Source organism: Rhinolophus ferrumequinum, chromosome 8 (genome assembly GCF_004115265.2).
Source record: "Rhinolophus ferrumequinum isolate MPI-CBG mRhiFer1 chromosome 8, mRhiFer1_v1.p, whole genome shotgun sequence".
NCBI lineage: Eukaryota > Metazoa > Chordata > Mammalia > Chiroptera > Rhinolophidae > Rhinolophus > Rhinolophus ferrumequinum.
This window is the reverse complement of record NC_046291.1, coordinates 50,320,521-50,333,664: the sequence shown is the minus strand read 5'-3', so window position 1 is coordinate 50,333,664 and position 13,144 is coordinate 50,320,521. Positions and strand designations below refer to the sequence as shown.

Here is a 13,144-nt window from a genome sequence, read left to right as displayed (position 1 = left end):
ACATATAAACCTTTGCCTGTGTCATAGTGGTTTAATTGACTTCTTTCCTTCCCTTCCCTTCACAGTGAAAAAGCCAGGGTTGTCTCTAATGGCAATTCATCTTAATATTCCTTAATTTCATATAAATTTGTGCTATTTTCACTTTTCCTTTGAACTGATTATAACATCTGCCTGTTTTCCTCATATCATATGAATAAATAATTTTTAACACATATTTATCTTCATATATGAAGGAAAGACATGATTTTACCTTTTGCTGAAAATTATATTTAAATGATACTTTACCCTTAAGGAATCTTTTATTGTCTACTGAGGTTGTAATCAGGTTATTTATTGTCTTCTCAACGTAAATTCCACTTGATTTGGTCTTGTTCCATATTTTCCCTGCTCATAAAACTCAGTGTACTAAAAATATGCCAGTTGGTCCCTACAGCTACAGATGATGGCTATTCTATTTTTAGGCCCAGAGCTTATTAGAGTGGGGTCATGTATCTGCTTGAGAGCAAATCTTTGCTCTTGAAATGAAAATTCAATGTTTAGGTCTTAACTTAAGGAATTAACTTAAGGTTCTACAGTTTATAATAAAATGTTACCCAGAAGAACAATTTTGCAGTGTCCATTCAAACTAAAAACGTGCAAACCTTCAGTATTTACTGCAGAGACACACCTGCACATGTACAGATGAAGGCATGGATAAGAATGTTCACTGAATCACTGTTTGTAGTCATTTTTAATATGCAAATAACTTAAATATATACCAGTACGGGAATAACTAAACTGCTTTATAGTATAAATAATATGCAGTTTTAAAGCATGATGTAGATGTATAAAAACTAACATGAAGAAATCACCAAGAAAAACTACTAAATACGGACATATATCATGGAACAATAATACAGTATGACACATTTAGAAAAAGCACTTGCACACACAATACTATTACATACATTTATAGCATAGAGATCCAGAAAAAAATATACCAAATTCAAATAGTTACCTCTAGGGGGCCACAGGAAAGGCAAAAAAGGGACTTTGGTATTATCTGTAATATAATTTTTTAATCAAGAATGCATTCATGCATTAGGTACACATAACATCACCTTCAAAAAATAATCAATATTAACTTTTGTGCAATCTAATATTGGAGGCTCAGACACATTCGAATGGGGTCCACCAACATTTTGAGAAGAGATCATAGCCTTTCCCCAAAACCAGAAATATAAGATGCATTAAACTCTGAATCTGGTAAGACTATCAGAGAGTAAATGTAGACAGATAAGCAATGCGCATCTAGGATTGAGCTCTGAGCACTGTAACATCAAGAGGTTAGGGAGAAGAGGTACCAGCCAAGGGCACTGCAGAGGAAGAAGAAAAACCAAGACTGCAGTGTCCTAGACGTGAAGTGAGGAAAGTGTAGCAAGGAGGAGCATCATCACCTGTGTCACGTGCTGCTGATGGGACAGGCAAGAGGACTGATCGCTAGTGACCTGGTCCAAGCACTTCCGGGGGAATGATAGTGGGTAAAAGCCTGATTGGAGGGGGTTTAAGAGAAAATGAGAGGAGCAGGATTGGAGAGAGCAAGTACAGACCACTTTCTGTACTCTTTTGAAGTGTCTTCTACAAAGGGGAGCAAAGATTGTGGGCAGGGACAATGGAAAAAGTAGGGTCAAGAGAATTTTTTAAGATGGAAGAAGTAATAGGATGTTTGTGAGCTGATGAAAATGACCTTGTAGAAGAGAAAAACTGTTGATGAAGGGGGAAGGAGGCTGCTAGGATTATGTGTTGAGTAGATGAGAGGAAATGGGACCTAGTAGTATGGAGAGCTGGCTGTCCTCTATGATTAACAGGCAACAGTGCAGAATGTGTGGACCCAAGTAGATGTGATGGTGGAAGTTCTCTTCTGATTGCTTCAATCAGGAGTAAAGCAGGATATGAGATTATGAGCGGAGAGGGAGTAAGGTCTTAGAGGTGAGGGGAAAGAAAAAAGTGAAATGGATTGGGAAGCACAGTATGACTACCACGGAGCACTAAGTACTGACTGTAGGTTCATCAATTTAATGTGAAGACTGGTCAGCACTTTGTTTTTCTCCAACCATATTGTTTCTTGGGAGTATGTGCAGAGTAGGCAGAGGTAGATTTAAACAGGGTTGTGGTTTTGCCAAGCAAGTATGACATGAGAGAAGATCATGAAAGGGAAGTTGGCTGGTTCCCCAACATCTACTAGACCTCTCCCTCTCACTCAACCCCCTGACTACCTAGTCACCAGGGCCTTGGATTCACTATTCCTGTTTCCTGACCTGCCTGGCTATTTCCAGAACCAGCACCTTATTGTATACCTTTATCACTTTATTTTTAGCCACCATTCTATTGTAAAGAACAACTTTTCATTTTTTCCCTCTCTCTGTTTTTCTCTTTGTATTGGGGTAGGTTTTTAAAAAACTTAATTATGGACTTAGAAATTCTCTTTTCATTCAATGTGTTATAATTCACTACTATCATTACTTTTTTTGATGTCAAATTGTCACAGATTTTGCCCATGGAGCCCCTGCATCTTTTTGACATACATCCCCATCCATTTTTGAGCCCTTCTTGCTTTCTGACATAACAAAATGTTCCAGGATCTCTATGCCCCATGATCTGGAATCAGGAATTTTTCTTGGGGACACTGGCTTCTTTTAGTAAGAAACAGTATTTGGAAGCCAAAATTTGCGTGATGGGTGTGTTTGTTTTTACTGGGCATCATTGCTTTGAAGCCCTTTCCATGGACTAAAATAGAAAATTTGTATTTTTAAATCTGAGTTCATATTGATACCTCCAACTCAAACTTAATACCACAATGTTCTTCTCAATTTTCCCTCATTCTATATTTATATTCCTAATAACCCTGGTTCCCCAAAATCCAAATGTAATGGATTTTGTAATTGTTCTACCTCATACAACACACAAAATAATTTCAGAATTTCTGCACAAGTACCACTAACAAAAACAAATTTACTAAGTACAGTTAAAGATCTTGTTCTTAGAATATTTCCCTCTAAGTTTGAACAGTCAGAATAATATGTTTAAAAATAACTTAACTTTTTTTGGTGGTTGTTATGAATTTGTTATATTTATATATTTATATTTAGTTTTGCTTTTTTATAATTTTTAAATTTAATTTGTTGTTTGAATATGGGAAACATTTGCATAGTTCAAAAGTCAAAACTATATAGAAACATATTCTCAGAGAAGTCTCATTCCCATCCTTACACCCTCCACACTGCTCTTCAACTTATAGATAAATATTTCACTAGTGTCTGGGTTAATCCTTCCTATGTTTCTCTTTTACAAAAATAGTCTTTGTTATTTTCTTGTTTTCTATTCTTTATTACTAAAAAGACCATTTAGTAATAAATGTATATACATTTTAAATCATTCCACATCAGCTCACAGAAATCTTCCTTACTCTTTTCAGTATTACAATTTATTCAATCAGTCACCTATGGACAGACATTTAGGTCTTTTCCAATACTCTATTACAAACAGTCCTACAGTGAAAAACTTTGAGCATGTGTTTTTCCATACTTGTACAGGTAATTCATCAGGGTAAATCCCTATGACTTGCACTATCAGGTCAAAGAATAAATGCAGATATAGTTTTGTTAGACATTACAAAATTCTCGTAAAATCGTAGCATTTCCCATTCCCATCAACAATAGATGAGAGTGTATGTTTCCTCACAGATTTAACAAATAAGTATATTCTAAGCTTTTGAACTTTTGCCAGTTAGAAAGGTGAAAATGGTCTTGCTGTGTATTTTAATTTGCATTTCTCTTATTACTAATGAAGTTGACCATCTTTTCATATATTGTCATATATCCTATCTTTTTTGGTGAACTATGTCTTTGCTCATTTTTTACATCATAATTTAGATCTTTCTAATGGAAAAATCACTTCAATAATACTACAATGATGCTTTCAAGTAATATTTTTAGAAGTAAAGAATAACACAAAAAAATGGAAGAATGTACGAATTAACTGAAGACTAATATCACTTAAAACTATACTGTCATATTCTATACTGTGTTCCAAACAGTCCATTAAACAGTGGCAGTTCTTTCAAGTAAGAAGAATATTTTAAAAAATTCATTCAAGTTACAATTTTATGATGCCAACTAGTATAAATGGTTAATCGTACAAATAACAAAGCCATTGAAGAAGGTCCAAGTTTGGGAAACAGTTTGGGAAACAATGATTGAGAGATATCTCATTATGACAGTTTCATTACACTCACCTCATTAGTACAGGTAATTCTTCGAGGATGAGGAGCTTCCTGTTGTAGCTGATACACTGTGAGAAGGCAGAAAGTAAAAGACATCAGTTTCCCTTATACAGAACTTCTGAATATATGAGGCAACACAAATTGGCTGCATTTTATGTTAACTAGAAAACTGTGGTACAGTCCTATTTGTCATTAACAAAGCAAAGAAAGTAAACCAAACTGAATTTAGTGAAAGCCCAGGAGCAAGCACAAATAGAAAAGTCATAATCCACACAAGTGTCTTTCTTCTTTATATCAGTATTGGATATTTGGCTCTGTTCTCCATAATCTGGTCATTTATTTTCCCCAATTCTTTGGTGCTGTATTAAATAAAGCATGTCTCTAATATAAACCAATAATGGTTATATATTTTTAAAGCACATTATTGTCAAACTTGAAACAAAAATTAGAATTTATAGGCTAGAAGTAACAGATATGCTGTTTTTCACCCCTTTTTATATTGTGAACATCTATCTTCAAAGATAATTTCCCTTTAAAACAATTCTGAGCCAAAGTTACCATCACTTATTCAACTACAGCAAATGAAACAAAAGAAAGAATTCAGGTACTCAAATAACTTCCAAAAAGGGGATAATTTTTAGGGTATTTAAAAGTGGATCAGTGAAAATTATACCAATACCATGACCTTCTGGCCTCTCCTAGGCTTTTTGATTTGAAATGAAGAAACATGAATACAATTTGCAGTTATCAGAGAACGTGTGTCTATGCATATCTAAACTTATCTCTTGGAGGGAATTTGTTCTGTATTTCTACATATATAATCACATATAATTGAACTGAAGTTAACGCTGTGTTTAAATACGTACACATGTGTCAACATAACATCAAACTACCCAGATAATAAATGACTAAGATTTCAACTGGATATCTATATAGACTCCACTTCTGATCGTAGTCATTCATATGTAGGAACATATATAAATATAGAATTAGACTATATGTATCTATATACACGTATAATTAGACTATATATGTATGTGTGTGTATGTATATACATACAATATATACACTGAGAACAGACACACACTACTGTTCTCTATTGCTGTGTAAAGGCAATACAGAATTGCAGCTAAGAATGTGAACTCTTGAACCAGACCACCTGGGGTGTGAACACTGGGGTTCTGCCATTAACACTGCATACTGAGCCTCAGTTTTCTTCATTTGTAAAATAAAAACAGTTTCTACTTCATGGAATACTGAAAGGATTAAATAACTTACTATATGTAAAAGGCTTAAAATAGTCATTGGCACAAAGTAAACACTCAATAAAAACTAGTTATGATTATATATTGGTAAGTGATATTAATACAAAAACTTCTTTACCATAATATTTGGTTACCAGAATGCATCACCAAAACAATACCATGGTAATACTATAATTTAAAAGGTACTGAGAAGATACAGCTTTACTGTTTAAAAATAAAAAAATTAAACAAAGCCCCTTCGTCGTTTAGTAATGTTTAAAATTCTACTGACAGAAATGTATTCCTTTGCCTTCTGGTTGCTAAAATCCCGGAAAAAGGCAGCACATTTAAACAGATAACCATATTTTATTATATGGTTTAGATAACCATATTTTATTGTTAAGTTTTTCAAAATTATTTTTATGGTTTAAAGAGATGGTATGAGGGGAGTAATTCTGAGGTGGGGAAGGGAAAAAACGGTGCACTAAGACCAAATTTGTCTGGTCCTGATAGTAGAGTACATGTGTATCACCCAGAGATATTTGTAAATCTCCATCCGTAGAAGAAAAGCCAAAACATGATTTGCAAAAAAGGAGGATTCTTCAGGCCCATTCCTCCATATTGGTAGCTATAATTCTAAGATGTGAAAATTAAACTCACATTTCTTTTTTAATTATTCTCCAAAGATCAATTGTTTTCCTTTGTCAAAAAAATGCTTTGGAAAGTACTGCCACCTATGGAAACTCAATTATGCGAATTGAATGCTAGTCAGAAAGGACATTAGAAGTTACTAGAGAAAGTAAAATGTTGATTTTCATTCAATGCACAAATACTGTACTATTTACTTATCATCAGTAATATTTACCTATTCAGTAAGCATACATTAAGATAAACCAGCACGAAAAAAGGAGTGACAATATTGTCACATGAGAATTTTAGCCTTTGTTTTTATTAGTTTCAAAGGGTATACTTTTCTGTTCATGGAAAGGAGTAATTTTTAGACAAATGCCTCCTCATTGGCTACCAATGGTTAAGTCTATCTTTAAGACTAATTTCAAGTAGATATGTTATTTGGACATTCTGTAATTGAATATAACATGAATTCAGGGAACACGTATCAAAAGGACCATTTAAAAACTATACATGGTAATAAAGACTAATTAATTCAGGCCTTCTCAATTTAGAATTTTTGGTAATTTAAACTGGAACTCAGCCAAAATTTAAATCGCAATTTTTAACTGATTCACCAAAAATTAACAGCAAAATTATTAAGTGAGAAAGATGTATGATTAAAGTAGTTAACATTTTTCAATCACCTCAGAGGTGTCAATGCTTATATACTTAATGAATTTCTCAGTGCCTAGAGACAATACATTTTTAATCAAGTTCAGAGATCACAAGTTGGTCTCTTGAAGTCAAAACTGGCTCACCTGTGTTTGGTTTGCTGTTTTCTAAATTTAAATTTCTTTTTAACATTTAAAATTAAGAGATTTAGTATCAACAACAAAAGCAAAAGAGAATTCCAGCTTCTCTTGAAAAATCAGAAAATGGGACATCGGACCCAGAGTTTTACATGAATGACCACAATAAAGGGAGCTAATTATGAGATAGTCCCTACAGACTGGGCATCTATTTATGCTCTAATTTCCCCACAGTTCCCACCTGGCCCACTTGCTTCATTTATTACATATTATTAGGTCCCTGGTTTAATTCAAGCATATGTATCGAAAAGCAACAAAACTGTATTTGTTTAAAGAGAGTCCTCAACTTACACTTCTTGCTAATTCTATTTTCCCATTGGTTTGTATTTCCAAGGTTTTAAAATTTAGTTTTCACAAGTTTATCAGAACCAAAACTGGAAAGCAGAACAGAGGTGTGGATACATAAGTTTCTTATAGAATCATAGTGAAAATTAGTTTCTTCAGATCCCACCATGCTGAAGGCAGAAAAAACAAATAAAAAACCCTAATATATTGCAACTTTTGACATTAAACTTTAATTGTCCCCTTTAGTTTTATAGATGTAATACAGAATAGAAGTTAACAATCCGCTCATTTTGAATAGCTTTTATCTGCTTTTACCTCCTTACATGGACTGACATACCTCACTTTTTAAAAATCTCAATCCATTTAGATTTTATTACTATTGTGAGAAATATTTTTAATGACAAAAATGTAATTCACATCACAGAGAAAATGATGACTGCATTATGGTTTGTCAGTCCCAAAGACTGTTGTAGAATTTATTGCCAATTATCAACTTCAAACACGATACATACAGGTCTGGCTCAGAATTAAGCAAACTGTCATGGCTCAATTATTAAGGGCACTGGGCAGGGCTTACTACCCCAGTTACTTATAATTCTAATCTCTATAGATGAAATAGGATGGCATGGGCTTGACATCTTTAAAATATTTCCTTTTAAAATGCACAGATGCCTGAATAGGTAACTTCTTTTTTTTTTTTTTTTCGTGTCTTCCTGATAAGATTATTACTTTATTTACTTGAGATAAAAATAAATTTTAAGTTTCATATATGCCAAGGAATCTTTTCCTGTGTTTTTTTTTTTTTTTTTTTTGCGCTGGTACTTTTTTTTTTTTTTTTTTAATTTATTGGGGTGACAATTGTTAGTAGAATTACATAGATTTCAGTTGTGCAATTCTGAATCACATCATCCATAAATCACACTGTGTGTTCACCACCCAGAGTCAGCTCCCCTTCCATCACCGTACATTTGATCCCCCTCACCCTCATCCCCCACCCCCCAACCCCCTTACGCTCTGGTAACCACCAAATTACGTTCCCCAGATTAATTTTCAAACCCCGTGGCCATCCTGTGGTCACCGACTGCCCTCCAATCCCTCACCCTCCCCCCCACCCCCCACTCCCCCCGCCCATCTAGCAACCCTCAGTTTTTCCTCATTGTCTCCCAAACAGTTTCTGATTAGTTCATTCACTTATTCTTTTCTTTAGAATCCGCAAATAAGTGAGATCATATGGAACTTATCTTTCTCTGTCTGACTTATTTCACTTAACATAATGTTCTCTAGATCCATCCATGTTGTTGCAAATGGTAAGATTTCTTTCTTCCTTATGGCTGCATAATACTCCATTGTATAAATGTACCACAGTTTCTTAATCCAGTCATCTACCGATGGGCATTTTGGTTGTTTCCATGTCTTAGCTATTGTGTATAGTGCTGCAATAAACATAGGAGTGCATAGAGATTTTTGAATTGAAGTTCTGGATTTCTCCGGATAGATACCTAGGAGTGGAATTACTGGATCATAAGGTAGTTCCATTTTCAGAATTTTGAGATACCTCCATACTGTTTTCCATAGCGGCTGCACCAGTCTGCAATCCCACCAACAGTGCACAAGCGTTCCCTTTTCTCCACATCCGCGCCAGCACTTGTTGTTTGTTGATTTATTGATGATAGCCATTCTGACTGGGGTGAGGTGGTATCTCATTGTGGTTTTTATTTGCATTTCTCTGATGGTTAGCGAGGTTGAGCATTTCTTCATATGTCTGTTTGCCATCTGTATGTCCTTTTCAGAAAAATGTCTCTTCAAGTCCTCTGCCCATTTTTTAATTGGATCGTTTGTTTTTTTGGAGTTGGGTTGAGTAAGTTTTCCATAGATTTGTGATATTAATCCCTTATCAGATATATCACTGGCAAATATCTTTTCCCATTCAGTAGGATCCCTTCTTGTTTTATTGATGGTTTCCTTTGCTGTGAAAAAACTTTTTAGTTTGATATAATCCCACATGTTTATTCTTTCTCTTAGTTCCCTCGCGCGAGGGTGTATATCAGTAAAAATCTTACTCCGGGTAATGTCTGAGAAGTTTCTTCCTATATTTTCTTCTAGGTATTTTATGGTTTCAGACCTTACATTTAAGTCTTTAAGCCATTTTGAATTTATTTTTGTATATGGTGTAAGGAGGTGGTCCAACTTCATTTTTTTGCATGTGTCTGTCCAGGTTTCCCAGCACCATTTATTGAATAGACTGTCATTACTCCATCGTACATTCTTGCTTCCATTGTCGTAGATTAAATGGCCATATAGGCGTGGATTTATTTCTGGACTCTCTATTCTGTTCCATTGATCTATGTGTCTGTTTTTATGCCAGTACCATGCTGTTTTGATTACTGTAGCCTTGTAGTATAATTTGAAGTCAGGTATTGTTATACCTCCCACTTTGTTCTTATTTCTCAAGATTGCCTTTGCTATTCGGGGTCTTTTATGGTCCCATATAAATTTTAGGATTATATGTTCTATTTCTGTGAAAAACGACGTTGGCAGTTTGATAGGAATTGCACTGAATATGTATATTGCCTTAGGCAGTATGGACATTTTAACTATATTAATTCTTCCTATCCATGAACATGATATGTGTTTCCATCTATTTATATCTTCCTTCATTCCTTTCATCAGTGTCATAATTTTCTGAGTATAGATCTTTTACTTCTTTGGTTAAATTTATTCCCAGGTATTTTATAGTCTTTGGAGCGATTGTAAATGGGATTGTTTTTTTAATTTCTCCTTCTGATGTTTTATTATTGGTATATACAAATGCAACTGATTTCTGAATATTAATTTTGTATCCTGCCACTTTACTAAATTCATCTATCAGCTCTAATAGCTTCTTGGTGGAGTCTTTAGGGTTCTCTATATATAGTATCATATCATCTGCATACAATGATAACTTTACTTCCTCCTTACCAATCTGGATGCCTTTTATTTCTTTTTCTTGTCTGATTGCTGTGGCAAGAACTTCCAGAACTATGTTGAATAGAAGCGGAGATAATGGGCATCCTTGCCTTGTTCCTGATCTTAGGGGAAATGGTTTTAGCTTTTCCCCATTGAGTATGATGTTAGCTGTGGGTTTGTCATATATGGCCTTTATTATGTTGAGATAAGATCCCTCTATTCCCACTTTCTTAAGGGTTTTTATCATAAATGGCTGTTGGATTTTATCAAATGCTTTTTCTGCATCTATTGATATGATCATGTGATTTTTATTTTTCATTTTGTTAATGTGGTGTATCACATTAATAGATTTGCGGATGTTGAACCACCCCTGCATACCAGGGATGAATCCCACTTGATCGTGGTGAATGATCTTTTTAATGTATTGCTGAATTCTGTTTGCTAATATTTTGTTGAGGATTTTTGCATCTATGTTCATTAAAGATATCGGCCTGTAGTTTTCTTTTTTTGTGGTGTCTTTGTCTAATTTTGGGATCAGGGTGATAGTGGCTTCGTAAAAAGTGTTTGGTGAATTTTACAAAGCGTTCAAAAAAGAATTATCACCAATTCTCCTCAAGCTCTTCCAAAAAATCCAGAAGGAGGGAAGACTGAATAGGTAACTTCTTAAGGAACTATTAAGTAAATACCTGGTCACTGGGGATTATTTACAGCTAGCTAAATATAAACTGTAAAATTGTCTGATAGTGGCAAAGACAAAACAAAAAGTAAATTAAAAAACTTAACCTAAATCACAGCTTTTTTCTGGGATCAGAACTTTGACAAACACATTTAAAAATCTGTATTATCACAACAATTACTTCAATGTTAAAATGCAATCTTTATATGTTTACTTATTAGTTAAAATTTGTACATATTCAAATTCTTGGAAGACAACATCGTGATTATCGTACAAAAAAATTCAAATGACCAACTTTAAAATTGGAATTTTCCACTTGGCTTTAGTGGTTTAATCATAAAATTCCCTTGAAGTGCAAGTTTTTTCATTTGATAGTCAGAAGATAAAGTTTATTCTAATAATTTCCTCCCTGTTTCTACTATTAAAATGATGGTGGGGGAAGGAATCTCAGGTACTGAAGTCAATAAAAGAAACTATAGAACTCAGTTGCAGTATTTTCACCAAAAATAGAAATACTCCATTTTTAAACAGTAGCTACAGTAAGACATATGAAGATACAGAAAATACAAATTGCATATACTACATTTAGTTATCAATATTCTTCAGAGGGAAAATATCATCACCATGATTCAATAACGACCTGAGGCTTCATAAATGCTTTGACATAAAAAATGTGCAAGACACAAGTCAGAGCAAAGGGAACAAAGATAAATTGCAAACCAGAAAATGCAGAAAAGAATTTTAAATAGGCTTCTTGCCAATGAGATTATGAGACAAAATCTTTAAGAGATAAAGAACATTAGTCATTTTTATACTTTCTTGAACTATACTCCCAAGAAACAAAAAGGCAGCAGTGGGAGTGGTGGAAAATGCATCTATGGCAATATTTTTAGAAATTGTTCTTATTTTGCTTACTATAGATAGCCCAAAGTAGCAACCTATTAAAATAAAACTCTGTTGTTCTTGGAACATAAAACTAACAAGAATCTGAATTGCTGCTCCTTCAGTCAGCAAATTTTTAAAAAACTTACAAATATAAAAATTGAGAATAACTCAACATTTATAAGATGTTAATAATTAATCTATATGTAAAGTACAGGTTTCTTAGATTGCTTAGTCAACTCTACAGACAATAAACAAAAGCAGTACTGATTTCTACAATAGTGTATTCATGGATTTTTTTAAACTACTTTGATTATATTAACCCTATTGGCATTTTTTAAAAATCTGAAATATTCTTCACTGATGAAACACAATATTTTGCTGTGTATAGTGAGCATTTTTTGCCCAAATTTGTGAGGGAAAAATAAGGATGTGCATTATACATGGGCAGTACTAATTCCATATCTATATAAATGTTTTTAATTATTTTATTTATGTTTATGAGTTAAAAGTGTAACTCTAGAAATCAATAACGATATCCGTATGCAAAATAATACCCTGGAATACGATCATCGGTTTTGTTGAACTTAAGACGAACTTGCAACGACAAGGTTCTTGGCCTTCTATGGTGCATAAATATCGATAATTTTTAACATAAAATTTCTTGTACCTTGTATCTGTTCTTGTGTTTTATAACTATTTGTTGCATAAAATTTCTTCTACCATAGTATGTTAAAAAAATAAACGTTAAAATTCCTTTATAATAGAAAACACAAGTACCTAAATGTAAACAAATAAAAATTTGAATTAAAAAATTAAAATGAAAGATTATTTTTTTCCCTGAAAATTTGGGCCAAAAACGTGGGTGCACATTATATACGGGAGCATATTATACACGGCAAAATGCGGAAATATTCTCTAGGAAACGAGGAAGAAAACATAAAGAACTAAGACCCTAGACTCTTTTGAAGAAATGTTTATTCTAATGCAAAGTTTAAAGAGCAATATAAAACTCAAATGTCTCTCTTATATTTGGGAAGGAAATTTTTAAATTTTGCCTCTTTTTACCTATTTCCATCAAGACAGCCTCCTGACTTACTATCACTGACATTCATTTCATATATAAAGAATCAGGATCTGAGAATAGTTAGAGAGCTTCTAATGATAACTAATGAGAAGTTAGATCACTAATGAGAAGTTAGTTAGCTTCTCATTACATTGATTTTATCAGCCATTGTCAACAAGTGGTCTCAGGTTCCAAGGTACGGAATTCTGCACAAGCACAGAGGGATGAAATGTATTTCAGATATGCAAACCATATACAGACTTTGTGGAAACACTCCTGTTTTCCACAATTACTTCTATGCTA

The 13,144-nt window shown here is 33.6% G+C and overlaps 1 protein-coding gene across 1 annotated transcript in view; it reads right to left on the bottom strand.

Moving 5' to 3' along the window:
* The window catches only part of CHN1 (chimerin 1), a 176,763-nt gene that overhangs the window by 112,153 nt on the left and 51,466 nt on the right, over positions 1-13,144 (bottom strand). Inside the window, exon 4 of the mRNA XM_033112258.1 lies at positions 4,274-4,329. Within this exon, the coding sequence (XP_032968149.1) occupies positions 4,274-4,329 (56 nt within the window). The remainder of the gene's footprint in view (positions 1-4,273; positions 4,330-13,144) is intronic.